This window comes from Sebastes fasciatus, chromosome 3, assembly GCF_043250625.1.
Source record: "Sebastes fasciatus isolate fSebFas1 chromosome 3, fSebFas1.pri, whole genome shotgun sequence".
Classification (NCBI taxonomy): Eukaryota; Metazoa; Chordata; class Actinopteri; order Perciformes; family Sebastidae; genus Sebastes; species Sebastes fasciatus.
Genome location: NC_133797.1, coordinates 21659407 through 21681944, shown reverse-complemented (window position 1 = coordinate 21681944; position 22538 = coordinate 21659407). Strand labels below are relative to the sequence as shown.

At 39.3% G+C, this 22538-nt stretch overlaps 2 protein-coding genes across 6 annotated transcripts in view; both read right to left on the bottom strand.

Annotated features, from left to right (window-relative positions):
- The window catches only part of fhdc1 (FH2 domain containing 1), a 38797-nt gene extending 34733 nt beyond the window's left edge, over window positions 1–4064 (bottom strand). Inside the window, exon 1 of the mRNA XM_074629598.1 lies at window positions 2898–4064. The gene's annotated coding sequence lies outside the window, so the exon portion shown is untranslated. The remainder of the gene's footprint in view (window positions 1–2897) is intronic.
- Window positions 4065–5544: 1480 nt separating this feature from the next.
- arfip1 (ADP-ribosylation factor interacting protein 1 (arfaptin 1)) lies at window positions 5545–21708 on the bottom strand. 5 transcript variants are annotated; one of them, XM_074629594.1, is made up of 11 exons: window positions 21444–21708; window positions 19365–19753; window positions 15070–15171; window positions 13491–13599; window positions 12829–12927; window positions 10908–11020; window positions 10529–10750; window positions 9901–10058; window positions 8453–8627; window positions 8219–8339; window positions 5545–6858 (listed from the first exon to the last, which is right to left on the bottom strand). In XM_074629594.1, the coding sequence occupies exons 2-11, from the start codon at window positions 19749–19751 to the stop codon at window positions 6842–6844; spliced, it is 1503 nt and encodes a 500-aa protein (XP_074485695.1). In that variant the 5' UTR covers window positions 19752–19753; window positions 21444–21708; the 3' UTR covers window positions 5545–6841. The 5 variants fall into 5 exon arrangements, with proteins under 5 accessions (XP_074485695.1, XP_074485694.1, XP_074485696.1 ...); XM_074629593.1 differs by lacking the exon at window positions 5545–6858 and having other exon boundaries at window positions 7993–8339; XM_074629595.1 differs by lacking the exons at window positions 5545–6858; window positions 12829–12927 and having other exon boundaries at window positions 7993–8339.
- Between the last annotated feature and the right edge of the window lie 830 nt (window positions 21709–22538).

Sequence of the window (22538 nt, the reverse complement as noted above, 5' to 3'; positions counted from 1 at the left end):
GCTATGCTGAAGATCGAGCAGGACCTCAATTGTTTTCTAACCAATTTAAGAGGACAGTGAACTGCTGTCTTTAAAAAAACCCAGATGGACAAAATTAGCAACAAGCTGGTGAACACGGTGACGCATTCAGCTACTAAAGTGCCAGATATTTCCCTCAAGAGTCGGTGGAGACCAAAACAGAGCTAAAAGGAGAGTGAACATTGGACTTCAAGTGGTCAGGTGGACACAAAATTGTTTGCTGAACTTGAATATGAAAGACACTGTCCCAAACAATAATAAAGCAGCTTCAAACTTACATTTTCCAGAAGTCTATTACACTTCAGACAAAAAACAAACACTGAATCTCCTAATGAAAAATACAAAGGCATTACTCACCCGGAGAAAAAGTAAACCAGGTGAAACAAAACCCACTCGGGCGAGGTAATGACAAGAAGGAGGGATGAGACGGGACACCACCCTCTGCGAGGCTACGGATCAAAAACAAGAGCTTTGACTCTCCTTCTGTTTGTTCTTTTGTTAACAGGTGATCAGTGTCTTGCCTGCAGCAGACCACTGCGTCTGCATCACCTCTGGCTCTGCTCGCCAATTGTTGCTTCAGCAATCTGAGCCCGGTGCCAAGATCAGCTTTAGGCAAATCTCGCTGTACTTGTTGGCTTTCACAGTCTTGTGCACCAACGTCTGCCACGGAAGCTTACGGATTAATCACAGCATTATGAGCTGAATAACACACGTACTGTTTGATTTAGTGAAAACTCGGCTTAACAACTGGCAACAGATGCTGAGTAAGGTGACGAATAAAGCAGGTGTTCAGGTCACCATAGAGACAATAGCAGGGAAACATGGAGGGAATGCAAACATGTTTACGGCGGCGGTGGGGAAAAGTGTTTGCCCAAGGGCCCAGAGACACAGCAGGCTTCATTAGAATACACTTTAATGCCTGCGAAACACTACTTACAGGCACGCGCAAAACACAACACAGGAGCCACTGAGCAACGCTCAGAAATCCCCAAAACAATATTTATCGAGACAAAATATTGTATTTGTGTTTTTATTTTAGCACAGAAAAGATGTGCCAGTTGTTGACACTTTTCTTACATTCTTATTTTGGGCTCTTTGTTACACAGTTTATAGCTGAGAGATGTGGGTGGTAATGGGTGGGAGTGACATAAGACAAAGGCATGCAACCAATGCGCTTTAATTATCTTCCTCTTTTCTTTCTTCTTTTGTTGCGTTTTTTTATTTTTTAACCGTTTTTCATTGAAGACTAAAATTTAATTTACAAGACAAGGACAGATTTTCAGGCAATAAAGACCACTCGAGTTGACCCAAGTTGGCAACTACTATTCAGCCCCTCTCCTGCTCCCACAGAAATAAATCAAGCCCCCCAACATCTTCCTCCTCTGGGATGACGTCAGAGAATTGAGTTTTCCGTGTTACTCTCGGCTTCCACAGCAACCGGGGGGTGACACCGCCCTCTCCCTTGACCTGACCCGGGGAGAAACCCTTTTTTTCCACAGGGGCATTGTTCCCAACACTTGAATGGATTGCCCACTAATTCATCTCAGCGTGTATAGTAGTGTACAAAAGCCGAGGAAGCCGGGGTCTGAGGTGCAGGGTTATAAAGCTATACATGGTGAACTAAAAGATCCGGGGTTGAGTTCTTCTCTTAGAACAACCAATACAAATACAATCACTACTACACCGCAACACTGAAATACTGCTTCTTACTCCAGTAATCACTTTAACGTAGAATAAACATGTCCATCAAATGTATAGGGCTGTGTTTTAACCTTTTGTGGCAGCAACCAAAATCCATCTGAAGCGCCATAGAGAATGAAAAACTGTATTTAAAGCATCAAAAGTCTCATCATATCCATACTTTTGTTTACTTATTTAGTCAGATAGTTCCTGAAATAAATCAAAATGTTGCTAATTTTAAAACAGTTTTATTCATGCAAAGTTCTTGTAGTTATGACTGGCTGTGAAAAGTCATTTTAAAGTGTAAATGTGGCTACTTTTGTTAAATAAAAACAAGGATTTTGTAATTTAAATTAAGTATTGGGAAAAGTATTATATTGTTAGCAAATACCAAAACATGTAGCACTAATATTGGAACATTTCAAACTATATCCAACCCAAATATCAATATGTATGAATCATGCAAAGAGGTAAACTACTAAAACTTCACCAAAGCTTCAGTCATCTGCAAAAAAAGACTCTTAACTGAAAATGGCAGCTAGAAATTGTTACCAAAACATAAAAAAAACTATTACTCTAATCACTATACAACTACAGTGCCTATAAAAAGTATTATGGTGTTGACATATTGTTTTTTCTGTTATTTATCAGTGTCGAAAAAAACACATTAAATGTTTGATTCAATGTTAGAACACAATAAAAAAAATTAAAAAAAAGACCTCCAAGGGGAGTTAAACTCTTTTTAACATTACAATGTGGTTGCTTGAATAAGATTTACACCTTTTAGGCACAAAATACTTCATTTATTGTGTAATAATTTACATTCTGGGCTCTCTAGCAACAAATTGATATAATCAAGTTCTTGACTCAAATCTTTTAAAATAGTGAGAATAAGCAGCAATGTTTCCTTGGTGTTTATATTGCAAACATCCAGCAGATACAGGCCTCAAACTATAAACTAAATCTTCATTATGATGTAATTTTGGACGTTAACTGCATTGCAGGACCTTTTGTTGTCACCTTAAATGCTCAAAGAGACAATAAAAACACTAGTATAAGGAAGGTTATCTGCTCTGCTTTGCTAACAAATGAAGGAGCAGTCTCCACTCTCAATGACTTAGAGTTGCAGCAGGTCGTTGCATATCATCTCACACACACACACTCAGCATGATGCGGCGGTACCGTCCTGCTCGACTTACCGGAGGGATGAGAGGGCTCTCCGGTGACACGTAACGAGGAGTTAGTGGTAGATACTTTTCAGAGGAGAAAATCTGTGTTTCAGGTTATGAGCCGGTCAGGTGAGCATGGTGCTGGTGTCCTAACGGAGCTGCAGCAGCACAGACTGTGCAGACACACTCACCACCAGCAGCAGCAGCAGCACCAGCAGGCGGTGTGTTGTGAGCGTCCGCGGACGTGATTGGTCCAGGTGGAGCAGGCGCGTCCACGTGTCCCCTACGCGCGCGCCACACTCAGCTTGTGACCACTGGTGCAATCACAAGGCTGCAACCAGTGGCAGAGATGGAGGGTTCATGTCATTTGTCATTTTAAGTTCAAATTTTAAAGGTCCCATATTATGCTCATTGTCAGGTTCATACTTGCATTTTGTGTTTCTACTAGAACGTGTTTACATGCTGTAATGTAAAAAAACAACAACTTTATTTTCCTCATACTGTCTGCCTGAATATGCCTGTATTTACCCTCTGTCTGAAACGCTCTGTTTTAGTGCATTTCAATGGAATTGCAACAGAATTACATTGCTAGGCAACAGTTTGGGTCCATGTTTACTTCCTGTCAGCTGATGTTATTTACATACACTGCAACAGGAAATAAACTGGGACACATTTAGAATGTTTACGTTTAAAACCGTGTAATGGTCTATATATTGTATATTTGTGACATCACAAATGGACAGAAATCCTAACGGCTTGTTTCAAACGCGCAATTTCTGAATACGGGCTGTGTGTATTTCTCCGTATATTGAGCGTTTTGATAGTTTCAGAGTATTTATATATCACTTAAACATGCTTTATAATGTAAAAGACCTGAAAATATCACTTTTTAACGATATGGGTCCTTTAAGTACTCGCACTTTGTTAGTGAGTATTTCCACTTTATACAACTTTACACTTATACTCCACTTCTATTTCTACTGCACTATACTCATTTTTAACAGTCTTTTCTGCACTATATTCACTTTTTTAATAGTTGTGTATCACAGCTGTTACCCATCACTATATTCAGTTTTAACAGTTTTCTTCATCTCCTTGTATTTTTATATCTGGTATATTTTTTTGTACTTTGCACTACTAACTTTTTTACTGCCTTTTTACTAACATGTTTTGCACTATGGAACTGTGATGCTGGAAACTTCGGGATCAATAAAGTTACTATCTATCTATATCTATTTCAGAGGGAAATATTGATATAGTTCAAAATTAGCTCCACCATGGCCAACTACAACAGGAAAATGCTGCGTGCACGTTAATGCATCTGTCATATTAATCTAATAATGTAATGCATATAATAGTACACCACTCTGAATGAGGCAATTATGCATAATGCATGCTTTTGACTTTTGAAAGCGGGACATCAGTGGGTAGAAATGGAGCAAATATGATTAAAAAAGTTATTTTTATAAAACGGTCACTATATCCTGACAGTAGTGCATGACAGGTAATCTGAAAACCAATCATGTGCCTCTGTGTCCTCCAGTGCTCCTGATGTTGATTATGTTGATTACTGCTTAAATATGAATTATTATTACTATTAATGCTTTTTTTCCCTCATTGGAAAGAGGTTCACAACAAGTCCACACTTTGATAGGCTGGAAAAGACAGGGTTCACGTTTGCTCAGTCCTCTAAATCTTGTAATCAAGATTCCAGTTGTACTGAATTTCCCAGTCTTCTTCTCGAAAATAACCTGTTGATTCTGTAGTTCAATACATTTTCATTTAGCATTATTCCGATCCAGATAAAGATAAAAATCATAAAGATTAAGATCTGATGTCATAAAATAGATTCATATTGAATCAGTGCATTTAACAGTGTTAAAAACAATGAACTACAAAAAACAGAACTTTTCTTTTCATTCACTCATTTGCACATTTAGGTCTTCAGAGTCTGAAAAATCGAGACAAACTTCAATTGGACGAGATGTTATATTACAATTCCTCAGTTCTACGAATCCTTCCAGTTTTTGCACAAATCACTGAACTACAAAACAATTACAATAATAATTATTATTAATTTATTAATCATAATTAATTGAATTGTTACTGAATGAAAATGCATTTCATAATAAAGCATTTCCATTTAAAAATGTTCTTACATTCATATGTTTGACTTGAGATCTTAGAGCTGCAGTGCTCCATACGTTTCATTAAACTGCTGCTGTAAGTACGGTTAAAGGAAATTTATTTGCTTTGTCACATTTGATCATTTGACTGAGAATTTACCTCCAGATAAAACTCATCACTGAGTCTGTGAAGATTATCCTCGAGGCTTTTCTGTGGATTAACCAGATCCTGTCAGATGTATACCCGTGGGTGTGGTCGGGTTGTGATTATGAAAACCTAAAAGGGAAACCTAAAAGCACCTGGACTTATGTAAACACAAGTCACATTTGAATCTATATGCCAACAGACTATAAACCTCTGCAGACTTTACGAAAAGGAACAAGAAAACAGGATGAATGCAGAAAAGGTTTACTTTAATTGTAATTTCTCATAGAGCATGTCATAAGCTTTTCTTGCCCCCTCAGTGATCACTTTTTTTTGCTTCATATTTCTTTGTTGGCCCCTGGTGGTGACTTCTCACACAAGCCGCTACTACAAACACCTCTATATGATAAAGAAAAGAAACTTTAATTTTTCCCAAAGAGGTTACATAACATTCAGAATCCTTTTCTTAACTCAACATTTGTTAATGTTTCATTATTACAAAGGTGGAGACCCACTAGCACATACAAGTACTAGCACATCATTCTGTAGGTCTTCAGGGGAAAAAGAAACAAAGCCAAATGACAGCATCGATCATCAACTACATACTCAAGGTAAAATAGAGAAAATTACAAATATATATATATATCCATCTATTTCAGGGAAACAATAGATTGTTGTACAAGATTCACACTCTCAAACCGCTATGTGAGCCGTAGGAAAAGTACAAATCAACAAAGTGAGGACGTGACAGCTGGTTATCAGCGTACAATATGTCCTCTTTGAAAAATAGCCCAAAGAAATAAACGGTTGGTCTTTCAAATTTACAAAAAGACAAAAGGTTTCTCAAGTTAATCGTATTTTGGTTTTCACCTTACATGTCATACAGTTCTTACAAGTTTTTTTGTAATTAGTCTCAAATGCATAAATATGCATATGTGCAATATGGATAAATATCTTTGAGAGCAGCAAGTCTTAAAATATATTTAGACTTTCTGAATGTTACTGATAATATCATATTTGTGTTGTATGGAGTGTTTTAACATGCACAGGCTCTAACTGTACTGTCCTCTGAGAGTGTAATGTATGCGTTTGGTCCATTCTCTTCCTTCCAAGAGTTGGTCCCGAAAAAAAACTGGTAGTGAGAGCGCCCGTTTTCAACAAGACCAGATATCAAAGCGCGGAGGGGAAGAGAAGAACAAATTCAAGGCACATTTAGTCACATAAGGCTGGTCCTTCATTTTCTCTGGAATTTAAGAGAATCAACACTTTTACCCATTCAGTCATATGCCATGAATGTTGACAGAATAGGAAAATGCTAAAAAAGAGAGAGTGTAATATGGATTAAAAGTAGCATCCTGTCAGCATAATCATATCACAACATGCAGGATTTGTTGTGAACAGCCATCAATATGATTTTAACATATGAATTTAAAGGAATAGTTTGACATTTTGGGAACACTCTTATTTGTTGTCTTGCCGAGAGTTAGACGAGATAGATACCATTTTCATGTTAGTGCGTTAGAGGAACAGTTCAGTGTTTTGAAGTGGAGTTGTATGAGGTACTTATCCATAGTCAGTGTATTACCTACTGTAGATGACGGTCGGCACGCCCCCAGTTTGGAGAAACAGACAGAAGTTACCAAACGGAACCAAAGCAATGTACTGCTGTGGACGGGGCTGGCAGCAAAACATATTTTAGTCATCTAAAAGAAAGGCTCACCTAAAAAAAATCCATATCAGATGAAGTGTACACTATATTTAGAATATATTTGCCAGTTTACCTTGCAGTGAGACAACTATACAGTCTATGTTTCCGACGGGGAACTGAAGCTGTTTTCTATGCTATCGCCAAAGCAACCAGACTCCATTGAAAAACACGAGTAAAATTATTTTTTTTTGGTAAAGGCTGTCTGATGGCAAGGTAAAATGGCAAAAATATTCTAAATATAGCGTACACTTAATCTGATATATTTTTTTTTTTAGGTGGGCCTTTCTTTTAGGTGACTAAAATATGTTTTGCTGCCGGCCCTGTCCACAGCAGTACATTGCTTTGCTTCCATGAGGGAACTCCTGTCTGTTTCTCCAAACTGGGGGCGTGCCGACCGCCATCTACTGTAATTAATACACTGACTATGTATAAGTACCTCATACAACCCCACTTCAAAACACTCTACTATCCCTTTAAATATGAGGTTACAGCCTGCAACTGGTTAGCTTAGCTTTGCATAAAGACTGGAATCAGGAGCAGACACCTAGCCTGGCTCTGTCCTAAGGCACATAACCTCCTGTAAGACCTCAACTTGATTTTTTTACACTTTGGTTTTTGTATTAGTGAGGTTTAGAGGTGCTGGTAGGCAGATTTATTTTACCCTTGGAGAGAGCCAGGCTAGCTATTTCCCCTGTTTCCAGTCTTTATGCTAAGCTAAGCTAACTGGCTGTAGCTTTGTATTGATCAAACTCTCAGCAAGAAAGCACAAAGAAGCGCATTTCACAAAATGTCAAACTGCCACATTAATCAGCTGGCTAGTTTGCATGCATGATTCATAAATCTGAATGCCACTTTGCCGTGTTCATCACAACAGTTCTAAAGTCAAATCATGAGAGAATTCACGTTCATGTCTCCTGATTAGACTTTTATAAAGTATTCATCTAAAACGGCAGTTGTTTTGATCCCATAGCTGCCCTTACAGAGCCAACATGTCCGCCGTGCCATGCTGGGATACAACATTCATATGCTGGAATACAAAAGGCCATTTACAGTTTCCAGATGTGTTTACTGCAGCAACTCCTGTTCAACAGATTTGTCAAACAGTTTAAAAAGTGCTTCCTATGATTTCAAATAACTGCAAGATGAAAAGGTTGATTTAACAACAACAGTAAAAAGGATTGTAGTTTTTTTTTTTTTTTTGTCATTTTGCGTATGGAGTTAAAAGATTTACAATTGTGAAAGTTTGAAAGGCATTGACAAGTAGAGTTGAAGGGAGGAGGAGGAGTTCCTGTAGGACTTCCTGTCAAACTGAGCCAATGTGGCTTCAGAGGGAGTGATTAGTGCTCTTCCAGCCAAGATGGACTGTCCCCACCTGGCATTTTCAACTTGATGTGGAACTGCTTGAGTGTCTGTTCCAGCTGCTGTTGGTTTCCAGCGTAGTACGCAGCTATGGCGTTGTGGAACAGGATGAGCTGGTTGTGCAATACCTTCACCTGTTTGGAAGCAGGAAGCAGGAAAAAGGAAATAAAGACATGGTGAGCACACTTGAGCGTAACACCATTTTGTTGGTGCGGTTATGTGGAGCAGGACAAGCTTCTAGCCTGACCTTGTTCTCTTCCAGGAACTTCAGCTTGACGGAGACATCGTTTCGCATCCTCTCGTACTTCTCGCGGTGGATCTGGAACTGCTGCTGGGAGTTTTCGATCTTGGGCATGGTGGTGGCGTCACGTGGCCCCAGATTCAACTCCTCCAGATCTGTACGGTACGCGTCATACTCAACCCTAGAAGTGTGGTATCATTTAAACAGCATCAGAAATAAGTCACATACTGATAAGTGTATACATTATGATGTGTAAAAACAAAGATCACTAGAGGTGCAAGAAATCAACACGAGACTAAAACAATCCCTGCACACCACGTCCAATCTCTTATGTTTTAAGTATTAAAGGTGCCATGCAGAGTCTTTGCCCTCTAGCAGCAGTACGGTGCCAATTTTGTTTGTCTTGGGAACACACAAGGAAAATTGTAATCCGACACAATTGCTAATTAGGCTGCAGTGTTATTTTAAGCAGTTTGGGAATTCGCTGCATGGTTTTCATCACTAGGTAGTGCCCGTGGGTGAGAAGCTACATATAAAGTTGGAGAAGAAGAACTATTCTTCTGCTGTCGTTGTTGTTACCTGCTGTAGCAAGAAGATTTAACTTTTACTGTTCTCTTTATACATCCATGAGTTTTACCGACAGCAGAGAAAACGTGTAGGCAGACGTTAGAGTGGGAATATATTCTGGTGTTTTTTTTGTTAAGTACAGAAATAAAATTGCTACAAGTGAAATTACGTCCCAGCGTCTTTCACGGCTTTACACTTTTAAAAACAAATAGCAAAATTTTCGCCCTGTGAAATTATTTTTTCACTAACGTTAGAGACCATTGTGTGAGACTCATGTCGTGAATCGCGAAGGGTTGAAATGTGAGCACATCCGCATGGTACTATTTTGTTCTTTATTTTAAAATCGGAATCCTGCTAATAGTCCCCATTGTTACTAAATATATTGGTAATCTCATTATTCCTTTTTTTAAATTTAACTGTAGCAGAATACAAATCTTTTTCTAATTAATTTAATATGCATTCATTCGTATCCTTACACAATTTTTGCATTATTCATATGAATGTACATGTTAGATTGTATTGGGAGTAAGGGGGCGCTCTTATTGGGAAGGAACAGGAAGTTCTGTTATTGTTTTCACATGAAGCCTGTAGTAAACGCAGCTGTCGCTACTAAAGCACTTAAAATATGTTAACCTTTATTTAAACTCGAAAATTCACTGAGGTTGCAGAACACAACACAATCTATTATCAAACAATTTATCATGAATAACACTTTTGACAGTGTTTGAAACTTAAATGTCTTTTTTGACCTGACGAAGGTAAAACATTTTTGATCTCACAAGAGGTCCAGCCAGGACTGAAACGTTTTCTCCAAATGGGTTTGGCTTGGTATGGTTTGGAGATGGTGCACAGGCACAATAAAACACACATGATCCTGCATTACCTACCTGGCAAATTCATACTGTTTGATATTAATCAGGGTGTCTTCGATTGTTTTGTCCACGAGTGTGTTCACGCTGCAGATGAAAAAGTTGATGGCGCCCAGCAGCGTCTCCCCATTTTTGGACAAAAGCTTTTGGGTGTCAGCGTTGTAACCAAACTCCTCCTAAAGAAACAGAATCAATGAAAATTGAATTATCTCCCTGAAATTTGCTTATTTGGCACTGTTGTCCACAGTGACTAAAGCAACTGCGGGTGCTGCCACCATCACACAGCTAATTTTGCAAGTACTGTACTGTTTATAATGCACTCATTTGAATAAAAATAGGCTGTACTAGGTGTTTGAGAAATGGAGCAATAAAGATAAATCCTGTAACACAATTAGAGGACTCAGAGGAAGTGGAAGAGAACTTAAACTTAAATTATGCATGACTCTTTCCTTTTAAGCCATTAACTTGTGATGCTTCAATACAATAAAAATAAACAGTAATCTCAGGGATCAGACCCACAAGTCAATACATATTCTGCATTATTTTATGACTCTTTGCTGGGATACTACGTAAGGATGATAACATGCCCCTTCCTGTTTATTCTACCCAATCTGATTGATTACAATGCATCTGTATATGGACTCACATGCAGTTCTGGTGACTTGAGGCTGAGGTCGGCGAAGGCGTCGCCCAGCTGCCTCTGTGTCGTCATGACCTGGGACAGCTGACTGGCCAGCGTCTGAGCCAGCTTGATGACATTCTGGTACTTTCTCTTGTTGTCACGGAGGACTTCGATTTGAGCCTCCAGCTCCAGGTCCACGGTCCTCGAGCCCCGACCCAGTTTCTCTGACAGGATCTGCCTGGTGCACTGCACGGGACAGTTTAAAATATCAAGAATATTAAAAATGACTGACTTTCTGCCAACATCCTAATAAACTGAGAGAAGATAAAGACTGAGACTGAGGCTGAGAGAAGAAGCAGGGTGAGGAGGGACATAAAAAGAAATCAAGGACGGAGAGGATTACTTTATATGTGTTGATGCTCCACTTTCTCACTAGGTCCAGTTTCTCCATGGCGGGGCTCTTTAAGTCATCCGAAAGGACCACCGCTCCGCTTTGTTGCTGTGCGTTCATCCCGCCTGGACAATTAAAAGTCATTCACTTAGTGGGTGATTAAGTTATTGGGTTTGCAGGCTATAGAGCTGCGGTGAGAATTAAGAGAGGTACAATTCAAGCGTTATAATCATCAGACAGTGTAATGAGATTGTCAAGTTAATCATTGACCAAATACTTAATTTAAGGCATTAGAGGACGCTGATGACATCTATGATTATTTAAATCAAAATGAACATTCAAATATAATTAGTCATGACTTACCACTTTTAAAAACAGTCACAGTAAAAGTGATGAAAAGTGCTTTATTGTGGTTTGGGCACAGAGGGGAAATGCTGAAAGATATTGAACCGGGAAACTGACAAAATATAGTTAAAGGTCCTCAGAAAAGTAAAAAATATAGCTGATAACATCAATAAATAATATCATAAGTTAAATAACTAAAATTCAGTATAAAAAGAAATGTTTGCTCCCAGTTAAATATTATATTATTAAAATTACAGGAGTTTACACAGTGATGCTACAACACTATGCAGCATATAGATGATTACAATTACATGCGCTGACTGAGACTAACTTTCTTCATAAACCTACAGCAGCAGGTAGCTAACATTTACGACGGCATATTAGGGCCATTGTAGGTATAAAAAAAAAAAATAGAATTACAGAGCCGGAGGAGAGGGGTAATATTCAGAGAAAAAACTGATAAAAAAAATGATATTCTCTGAGATTACAGTGGCAAATTTGCCAGAAAAAAAACGTAAATATTCTCTGAGATTACAAAATCATACATTTATGTAAAAAAAAAAAAAAAAGGTCCTGAAAGATACATATACATGTTTTCTGTTCTTTCTGCGAATATATTTTATGGATGGATGGATGTCCGTAGAGTCCGCTGCAATATATTTTGACTCAGTGGTTCATGTTACCGCAGTATTTAACGCTGGCTTCTGTGGTGTGATGAGGTTGATCCAACCTTGCAAAATAAAGTGATGTGGTTCCTTGAAAAAAAAAAAATTCTTAAAACTACTATTTTTCTCGTAAATTTACGACTTTTCTCTCAGAATTTCTTGTTTTTTTCTTGTTTTTTTTCTCTGAATATTACCCCCAGCTCTGTAAAAAAAACAATTATTTACCTACAATGGCCCTAATACACCGACATAAACATTAGCTGAAAAGGCTGGTGGTCAATGTGTAGCTAACTGTGTTTTCAGTTAACTTTTTTTTCCCACCAACTGAATGGAGCTTAAAGGCAAGGTATAAAATGTACATTTCTTTTTATACATTATTTTAATTATTTTGCTAAAAATGGTCTATTGATGTGTCCAGTTATATATTTGACTCATCTGACAACCTTTTAGTGCGTTTTGTCAGTTTCGGGGCTCCCCAGAGAGACTATGGGAGACTATAGGTGCCAACTTTTGCAAGGACAAAGGTTGCAAGCAAGAAAACCCACTGAGATTAAATGTGAGAGCAGATTTCTTCCCAAGCCAGGCAAATGCTTTAGGCATCAAGAGGTTAGATCAGATCCAGAAACCTTGAGATTTAGATCTTGTGACTCTAAGGGGTGTGTAGACGCACATCATTAGCCACTGCAAAGCATAAAACTACTTCAGTTAGCCCAGACTTATGTCAAGACAAAGTTTGGAGAGCCAACAAACAAGACAGGAGAAGAAGAAAGGTTTGATTCGGAATGGAGTGCAGCCTGTGGGATCAAGAAGCAGGTAAGAAACTGATGAAAACCAAGAAAAGGTACAACAGGACTGCGGTTAATTTAGTGCGCAAATGGTGACGATTCAGTGTCATCTGATTCATACTCAATCGCTACTGGTACCTTGCTCAACCTGACTATCGCTGAAAGAGCGCGCCAGGCGGCTTGCGACAGCTGAGCTGGGAGCTACAGGTGATGGAGATGAAGGCAGGCTTGCTGACCCTGGGAGATATTCACAGTTAGGATTCATTAGTACGTCACCATCCAGGCTGCACAAGTGTAAGAGGGAATTTCTAATTGATGTTGATTTCCTGTGTGCGTTTCTCTTATCACGGTGGCTCTCTCCATGTTGCAGGATGAATGTGGTAATGAACAAAAGCCTACCTCAACCAGTGTAAACAACATGGAAAATATCCATGGCAACATTGTGGTGAACGGGCTACAGCAGCTCACCACTCTATGGGGAGACTTTTATTTGCATTTGTAACAAGGGCATGATGATGAAAAGGAAAGGAGGGTTACAGCCTGGAGATCAGAGGAAACTCATTAAATTCAATTGGATGTCCACCTTTACAAATTCAAATGTCTGCCTTTCAAATTTCACTAAGATTAAAACCCCAAAGTGGAGCACTGTGAATACACGGAGAGAAAGGCGGTTTGTAAACACAGAATGCTGCAAAGCAATCAAATACTGTAAAAAAGGCCTGATATGTTTCTGATGAGCGAACAAACGGTACATACACCAAACAAGAAGCGCGCTGCGCGTCAGTAGAAATGTGTTTTACCTGTGAATGGTCCTGATTCAATGATGCCTTCTGTTGCTGAAGCAAAGTTGCTGGAGGTGACACAGGACTCTGAAAGGTTTAGGGCCCCGGGGACACTGGGGTAAGAGTCCTGCAGAAAAAAATTCAAACAGGGTTCATATTAACAGGTTTAGTGGTTTTGCAACATTTATGTCACTCTAATGATTGAAGTTAACCCAAAAGTAGTGAACAGCAGCTTTGTGGTGCAGTTGATAAACCTGTGTGTGCATTTATATTCAATGCCTGATTTAACATTTAGAATCTGCACACATTCTTGTGGCTGTGACGTCCTCCCTGCCACAGACTGTCAGAAACAGCAGGCCATCTGGAAGCACTGCCGGCTCACAGCCAGATGGATGAGAAGGAGAGGGCACCTGGAGGTCTCCATCAGACTGACTTTGGAGGAAGGATTTGACCTTCACTGTCAGAGAATGTCCCTGCTACACAGAATGAAACTTATTTTGAAGCGCTGCAACGATTTGTTGAAACGATTTGACAAAATCGGTCAACAAAAATTAACGCCAACCATTTTGTTAATCGGTTAATTGTTTTAGTTTATTTTCAAACACAGATGCCGAACATTTGCTCGTTCCAGCTTCTCACATGTGAAGATTTTATGCTTTTCTTCTCCATAGACGATAGTATACTGAATATCTTTCTGTTTTGGACTGTTGGTCAAAATAAAACAAGCAATTTAAAAAAACATTTTTCACTGGTTTTTTTATATTTATTAGACACAAATTAAATGGATTAATTGAGATGATAATGATTAAGTGATGAAGAAAATAATTGTTGTTTGCAGTCCTACTATTTAGCATACATTGCCAAAGACATAAATGTTGCATATTTGTTTGCACACTGTTCATTTTCATCCTGGAGTAGAGTTTTCAATGTTTCATGTTGAGCCAATTTAATGACAGACATTGTACTTGATGCATCAATGAAAGACACAGACATCATAACAAGGGGTAGCGTTGTTGTTAAATACACCGTCTTTAAACCGAAGACCTGAGCTACGTCCAAAATACTATGCACTACATACACAATATGTCTACTATCGTTCAACATACTTTTGTGTGGATAAACAGTAGTATGTATCTAAGCAGTAATTTACGTTGTCACTTCCTGAGAGACTCCTTGTTGGTCCGGGACACGTAACTATGGTAACCCGTGCCAACCACATGTGACCGAAACAACGGTTTGTGAGAATCAAAGTCTGAACTAAAGTGAAATCTTATACTTACAGTTAAATTGAAGCAATATTGAAGTTACAGAGGTGTTTGTCACGTCTGTTATGAATGTTGTCGTCACTACTGCATTGCATTGTGGGATATTTATGCCTGCGCAGTGTCCAGTGATGCATACTGTAATATTTCACGGGAAATAGTATGCAATTTACGTACTACTGGTTTCATACTAAGGTTTCGAACATACTAAAATATCTCACATACTGTTTAGGCGTACTAAATAGCATGTCAGTATGTTAATTTCGAGTGGACTCACATTGTCTGATACAACTATATGGTTTTGAGAGATGCTGTTCTCAAAACAAAGCCCTTACCCTCTGGAATACGGTCTCAGGGCTCTGATCCAGGTCTCCGTTGCTGGTGACAGGGATCTCAGCGGCTGAGCTTCTATGGGACTCCTCAGTCATTGTGCTTTCCTGTAGTGAGCAGGGTGAAAGGAAGCAGGTTAATTCTTTAAAGCTTTCCTTAACAACATCAAAGAGAGAGAAAGCTCCATTAAGAAAAGAGGACTCAGGATCCACAAGAGGGACACAATAGTCATGGGCTGCCATCTTGTGGACACAGCCTGGGTCAGGATTCAATACTAACTGATATTAATAGTTGTTATGTGGATATCATATATAGTGATGCTGTAATATATAGGGTGAACATATACATTGCTGATAACAACTTGTAAACATTAGAATACCTTCAACATATTATAATAAATACTGTAGAGATAAAAACTGACACTGATTTCACCCAAACTGTCCCACCCCAGAAAACATTTGCAATAATTATGCGTGTATTTTAGTCAATCCGCCCTCTTTTAACGATTTCTTTCATCAGTTTCCAGGATGGGATGGAGCTCAGTGAGCTATTAGTCAGTTGTGTTGCAGCATTTACTGGGAGAGCTCAAGTTCTTGTGCAACAATTTTCAACACTCCCCTATTTTACAACATCGTTTCTGTTTAATTACTACACACAGCAGGATGGAATACGTTACCAAGAGCATTACACCACCTTCACCCTTTACATGCATACATTATGGGTTTGGTGGAGTATTGTATTGTCATCTTATATTATGCGTCATAAAGTGCATAATGCCTCCACCCATGCAAAAAAGGGGAATCTCTAACATCTGCTGTTCTCTGTAGCAATGCTTTGGGCCGACATTATCTGGTTTCTCGTTGCCACGTTCATGTCAGCTTTTCCTAGCAAATACAAGGCTTCATGCTTTACGCCGACATCAATTATATCAGACCACATTAAACCCTGTGTGTCATGTTTTATATAACTGGTCATTTCGTGGTCTAACCCGGAAAGTCCCGTGATGCAGGAACACGCATGGAACAAAATTCTCCTTGCCCTTGAATATAATGTAACAGTCGCGAGGAAAGACCTGTTATAATCTTTATGAAAATGCAGAAATCATGGTCCTTCTTAATTGTGCCTGTGGATTAAAATGACACAGTGACACGTTGGTTTGCTCAGCTGGACATTTACATGTTGGCTCGTAGCAAGCCACGGGGTGGAGACCACGGTTTTGTTTAGCCTGTAATAAACTGTCTGTCTGTAGTTGCAGGCTGGACATACAACTGTGTTAGTTTTAGGACAATTTGTGGCCTAATCACTGTGGACTTAGGAACTAGGACACTGACCATACCACTATAAAAGCTTTACATGCCACGAGAGCTCTGTGAGGTCAGACAGAGCAAAGCTGGTTAATGTGGATTAGTGACACGCCTGGCAAAGATGGTAACACCAAAACAATGCGTTATAAATCAGTAAATCAGAATTTGAATCTTTGAACAAGAACCTTCAACTATAGGTGGACCTTGACCAGTGTCTTAAATAATGCAAATAGCTACCAGATCACCAGGTAACGAGATCTGGGTCCCGTCTTAACTGACCGTCTGGTTTCACTGTGTGAGAAAAAAAGGAGTTTAAATCATGGACTTATATATCAATAACACATTTTATATCGAAGCTAGCATGTTTGGTTTAAATTTATTTTCTAAATTATGTCTTTACTGACATTCAGGTTCAATTCCCTCCAGTGCTGAATTAATATATTTGATCCTAGTTCATTCTATGACTATAAATAAAAGAATTCTAGTTAGGGCTGGGCGATATGGCCAAAATCTTCTATCATGATAGAGGTAATTTCATATCTGGATATTGATATATATCATGAAATAGCATGTTTTCTGGTAATTTAATGAATAAATAAATAGTCTATATGAAATAACCACATAGTAAAGTCTATGTTTGTATACTCCTGTATGAATTAAATACTTGACACATGAAAAGTACTGAGTATTTTCTCATTAAATTAAGAACTTAAGTGCAAAATGAACATAACAGTTTCCAGTAAAAAATGATGGAGAAAAACAAATTCAGAGTAATCAGATTAAAACAACAGTTTGATTTAACTTTGATCAGATTTTCAGAGAAATTTGAGTTAGTATATGCTTGTTAATTTAGACGACGCAATTGTATATCATGATGTCTCAATTTATGATTTCATCACGATACGATTCCATTGAAAGACGATAAATTATCATACCGAATTATCACCCAGCCCTAATGCTAGTACACTTAAACTAAGGGGAGACACACACACACAGAAAAGGTATATTTAAATGTGAGGTATGCTCCTTCTAAAATAAAGTACTATATGACTAGTGCCAAGCCTGTAAGGGGATTTAGTGAGCTCAGACAGTCCCATTGATAGAATACTAAAAAAAGATCAAATACACAAATTAATCAGACGATACAGCAGGCTATAAATAACCTGATAGCTTCTTCAAAACTAGTGTAGCTGAAGTCTTAATTAAGACCCTAAAAAGGTGGGTCATCTATTGCAAATACATCAAGATGTAATGTTTTCCATCACAACGTGTCATCTGATACTGTACGAGTGTGTTTATAAAGGGTTAAAAACAGGTCTCGGAGAGGAAACGCTTTATGTAAAGAAGCTGCGTCGTGTTAGGATGTGTGACTCTCCAGAAATTAAACCATCTTTTTATGTAAAGCCAGAACCAAAGATGTCAGATATGCTCAACCAGAATAAACGTATTAAAAAAGACCAAAGTGAAGATTTCATGTGGGCATGTGTGACAAATGCTCCGCCATGTGACAGACACATAAATACTTAAAGGCCATATGACGCCCGCTTGCAGGCAGATCAGTGCAGACGTGCACCAGTAGGCTTGACTCGCAACCTCCTGCAGATAAGACTCCTGCCTGATAATCTGCTCTGACATCAAGTTCAAACAGGTTGTCTGGTAGAGGCACATCATGCATTTCAAAAACTGGTTGTAAATCAAGTCCGATAGTAACAAAATTTGCTGACGAGCACTCTTTTTTTTAATTTGATTTAGCTGCAGTTGTTGCAGAACTCTCCATGTATCTTGATTCAAGATTGTTTTTATATTACAAAACCTAATGGGACTGATTCAGCCAGGGACGATCAGGAGTCTCAGAGCCAAAATGATCCAACCCAACATCTGCAAAACATTCTGCAAGGACGCTTTCTAACAGTGTCAGTCAGCCTACCGGAGCCCTGACACATAGCTGCAAATTAATCAAGCAGATGAAAAAGCAAGGTATGGCAAGTCTCAGTGTGCTGTTCCCTACAGTTCAGTATCCTGGATACAAGCTAACATGACATGGGAGGAAGGGATAACAACAATAAACTCATTGTCCAATTAGCTGCGTCAGCTGGAGAGGAAAGAATCATGGCTCTGACACAACCGTGTTGCACAATGCCAGGTTTAAGCTGCAGAAAGGATGGAACAAATCTTAAAAGTAAAAACCTGAAATTATAGGTTACAACTGCGATGCATTTAGGGTCACTAAATGAAGACGGTTTTTAAATTCTTGCTATGCGACGTGTAATAGTGGCACTACGCCCGTAACGGAGCGTGAATCAACAGCCCTGAAGAGTCACACATTCCAGCGACACAAGAAATGTGTTGGAACTGCCTGAGAATGTGCAGTCAGGAGGAATCCAAATCTGTTGCACTTACCCAGCCATGTGACTGACAGCATGTAGGATTCAAGAGCTCTATGTACACCCAGCTCACAAACAGGGAAACATTTTGAGGAAATGTGATCATTTTCACATCGTGTGCACGTTCACTTGCACACGCAGAGTTAAAACAAAAGACGGTAAAAAAACATAGAGAATACTTACTGACGTTATAATAATATGCATATAGATTGGATGGTAATAAACAGCAAAGACAAATCCATCTCAACAATCACTTTGAGATAAGCCAGCATTAAAACAAAGCAGAGGAAATGTATGAAGCCTTGATCATCCCCCCAAACGCATCGGGCACCTCACAGAGCAACACACGAGTAAAAGAAAGAAAGCCACCAACTGTCTGCAACCATCACCACAGAGCAACAGCTACACCAGCTATATGTTTCTAACACCTCCAGCAAAGCAGAAGTCTGAATCACATCTACCACTATCTGTCTAACACAATCTCTTTACAGCTGATTTTATAGGAAAGAGACCGCCACCATCAAAGCAAGTAAAGATCGAAACATGAACAAGAGCACAGTAAGGAAGTGCTAGAAGAGGTTGAGTGTCCAAAGAGAAGGTAAATAATATCACCTTGGTTTCAGTGTGAGAATCTCCACTTTCCTCTGGCGTTTCAGCGGTTTCAATATGATGATTTGTCTCGTGTCCCCCATTCTCTACACTGTCAGACACATGTGCAGCGTCACCGTCACTGCACGTCACTACGCTCTCTCTCTGAATGCCCTCATCCTCCTCCTGAACAGCCTTGTCACCGTTTTCTGCATTTTCTTCAGCGCTGTCAATATCAATGTCGTACAGCACATCATCTATGTCTTCTCCTCCCCTGCTGTCGTCTACACTCTCCTCTTTCTCATCCTCACTCAAACTCGCTTCCGCCTTGTTGACAACCCCCTCACAATCCATCTGAGAGTCCTCGGCTGAGGTCTTCCCCGATTCAGCCTCAAGACTAACTTCAGACATACCTGGAAACAGACAGATAGAAGGGTATAAATGGGTCCTACCAAGCTAAAGCTGACAGCTTATAGTGCACTAATACAGTACAATAAAGGAGTGCAATACAAACGTACTCCCAGTTTGTGCCTGTTTATGTGAATGTATTGTTACATTCAAGTCACAGAGCTAAGCACGCATTTTTCTGAAAGATAAATCTCTGACAATATTTGAAAAACCCAGAAGGTTGTTTAATAACGGTACTGTTTAGAAGGTATTACCAGAAACCTCAAAGACTTTTCTAAGGATCTAGATGAAAAAAATATTCTGATGTTACACCAAAATCTGTGACCGCAGAGAGTCAGCAACACATAAGGTCCCCATTTCTGACAGCTGTCGCCAGAAAATGTGAACCCACAGTACCTATCTTTTACTCCTTTTTTAAGAGTTTTGTGAATATACTACAATTTAGTTTTGTGTGTTTTCTGTCAGATATTTGCCTCATTTATTATACAGGTACAGTGGGGTCACATTTTCTGACAACAGCCATCAGAAATGGTCTGTGGTCACAGATTTCGGTTTAACACCGGCACTGCTTGATAGAAATATATATATTTTTTTGACATATCTCTTTGCTCATTTTGTACAACACAAGAAAAAAATATGAATTAATCATTGTGAATTAAACTTTGTAGGATAGATTGTTTTTTCCCCGAGTTGGACATTTGTTTCCACACTGTGTGCATTGCCTTTAAAACATAGATGCATCCATACAGCACAACACACCCACATAAAATATCCATACAAACAAATAGATCATTTTGTCTCATGTCCTACAAATCAAGCAAAGAGAAAGGTCATTTCTTTTGTACTAGTTTGTGCTTAACAAATACACTGTAAACTGTTCTGTTAGCTTCATCTGGTGATCTCATGCTTTCATCAATAAGACATACAAACAGTTGCTAACGCCTCATAAATTGTCTCCAGACTTTGCGGTCCGGTTGTGTTCATCAACTATGAACAACAGTTTACTAGTAAATTGCAAAGAAGTACACAAACTTGCAGCCAATTTTCTTTACACTAATATATATATATATCAGTCACTTGAAACATTAAACCACCATTGCCTTTGGGGATACAGATGATCAGGTGTGCTGCCAAGGCAATGTTAAGGTGTGCATTTACAGGTTTTCAGCTCCCTGCATGACAATATGAACCATTTATATCAATGATTACTGAGTTAGGTTTGGTACTTTTCATGACAAAACGACGTGGATGCTCGTATTTGTACAGATGACAGTCAAACCTGTCACAATGTTTGCTCTGTCTCTCTCTGTAACACCGGAACTGACAAATGGCTCTCACACGTTTTGGACAATCTACCTGTTGCAGCACAGTCACGTGACTAGTGTCCAAAAGTGATAAAATACTTATAAATGCAACTAACGACACGTCATATAAGGAAACGTCATTGTTACATTGCATGATTAAAAGGTTATTTGGTAAAGCAAGCAGTCAACAAACCCTGTTTTACCTCCTCAGTGCGTTAGCTTACAGCTGTCCTCTAATGTCGTGTTGTTTGTTAACGTTAACCTATCTAAAACAGCAGATAACGACTTTAATAAAAGCACTTTAAAATGCTCCTTATCTTACTATTTCGCCAATATGTGCAGCTCAACGCAATCAGAGAAAGGCGATGCTGAAAACTTGAGTGAACATTACCTGTGTGCTGTCGTGGCTAACTGTGTAGTTAGCTGTGAAGTGTTAGCTGCTGTTGGTTCCCTTGGTGTCTCCGTGGTAACGCACTGGACCGTCTGTTAGAGAGGCAGTGTTGCTAATGGAAACGTTGCATAGGTTATATATTATAAATCTATCATCTGGTGGTTCCTCGACTCTTCTTTAAGCACACTACACTTGCTGTTTGTTTGAACCCCGGAAAGACTGATCCACTGTGTGTGGGCCCTCTGCTGTCATCATCAGAAGAAGATCATCATCTGCTGCCTGAGCTCTCCCTCTGCTGCTCACATAGGAGCTTTACACTTTGTGTCCATTACAGTGATGGGAGTTCCGGCTCTTTTTAGTGAGCCGGATCATTTGGTCAGCTCACCAAGAAGAGTCGGCTCTTTCGGCTCCCAAACGGTTCTTCTTTTTTCCACTTCTGCCTTTTTATAGTTCAGCCAAATTTAGTGCTGTTTTGATTTTTGATTAGTATGTTTCCGCATATATCACTTAAAGGGACTGTTTGTAACTTTTTAAGCTAATAAATGTATATGTATCGCATATGCGCGCTCGCGTGTGGCCGGAGTCACTGCTCCTCTGCCTGCTTGCCTTCACTCACACAGCGCACGTTCTCGCTGTCTCGCTCCACCTCTAGACGAGCATCCGCGCACACTACACACTGCAGAAGAGTTAGTTTAGCTCCGACAATATCTAGTGGACGTTTGTGCAGAAATAACTGCTGCAGCTCCTCCAGACCAACAGAGGTTTCCCGTGTCTTGTGAAGTGACGGGGCTCCAGCCGACACTAAGATCAGCACTGATTCATGGAGCGACCTTCGTCTGGTCAGCTAACATTACTGCCAAGCAGCTGAAATATAAAGTGATATTGTGGTTTTAGCTGACGTGTGTTGCCTCACTGTTTTTAGCGATGCTTGTTCAGGTATATTTAGAGCGAGCAAGCGCGAGCTCGACGCTGGCTTTCGTTGATTTCACGGCCACAGGTGTCGCTGTTAACAAGCAATTCTGAAAGTTACAAACAGTCCCTTTAAAGGGACTGTTTGTAACTTTTTAAGCTAATAAATGTATATGTATCGCATAT

Excerpts from the sequence above, each read along its gene's own strand:
- arfip1 (XM_074629593.1), bottom strand. The coding sequence starts at position 19,751 with ATGTCTGAAGTTAGTCTTGAGGCTGAATCGGGGAAGACCTCAGCCGAG. Across the intron at positions 10,751-10,907 it reads GGAGCATCAACACATATAAA|TGCACCAGGCAGATCCTGTC; the intron begins GTAATCCTCTCC and ends TGTCCCGTGCAG. Across the intron at positions 10,059-10,528 it reads TCAAGTCACCAGAACTGCAT|GAGGAGTTTGGTTACAACGC; the intron begins GTGAGTCCATAT and ends CTGTTTCTTTAG.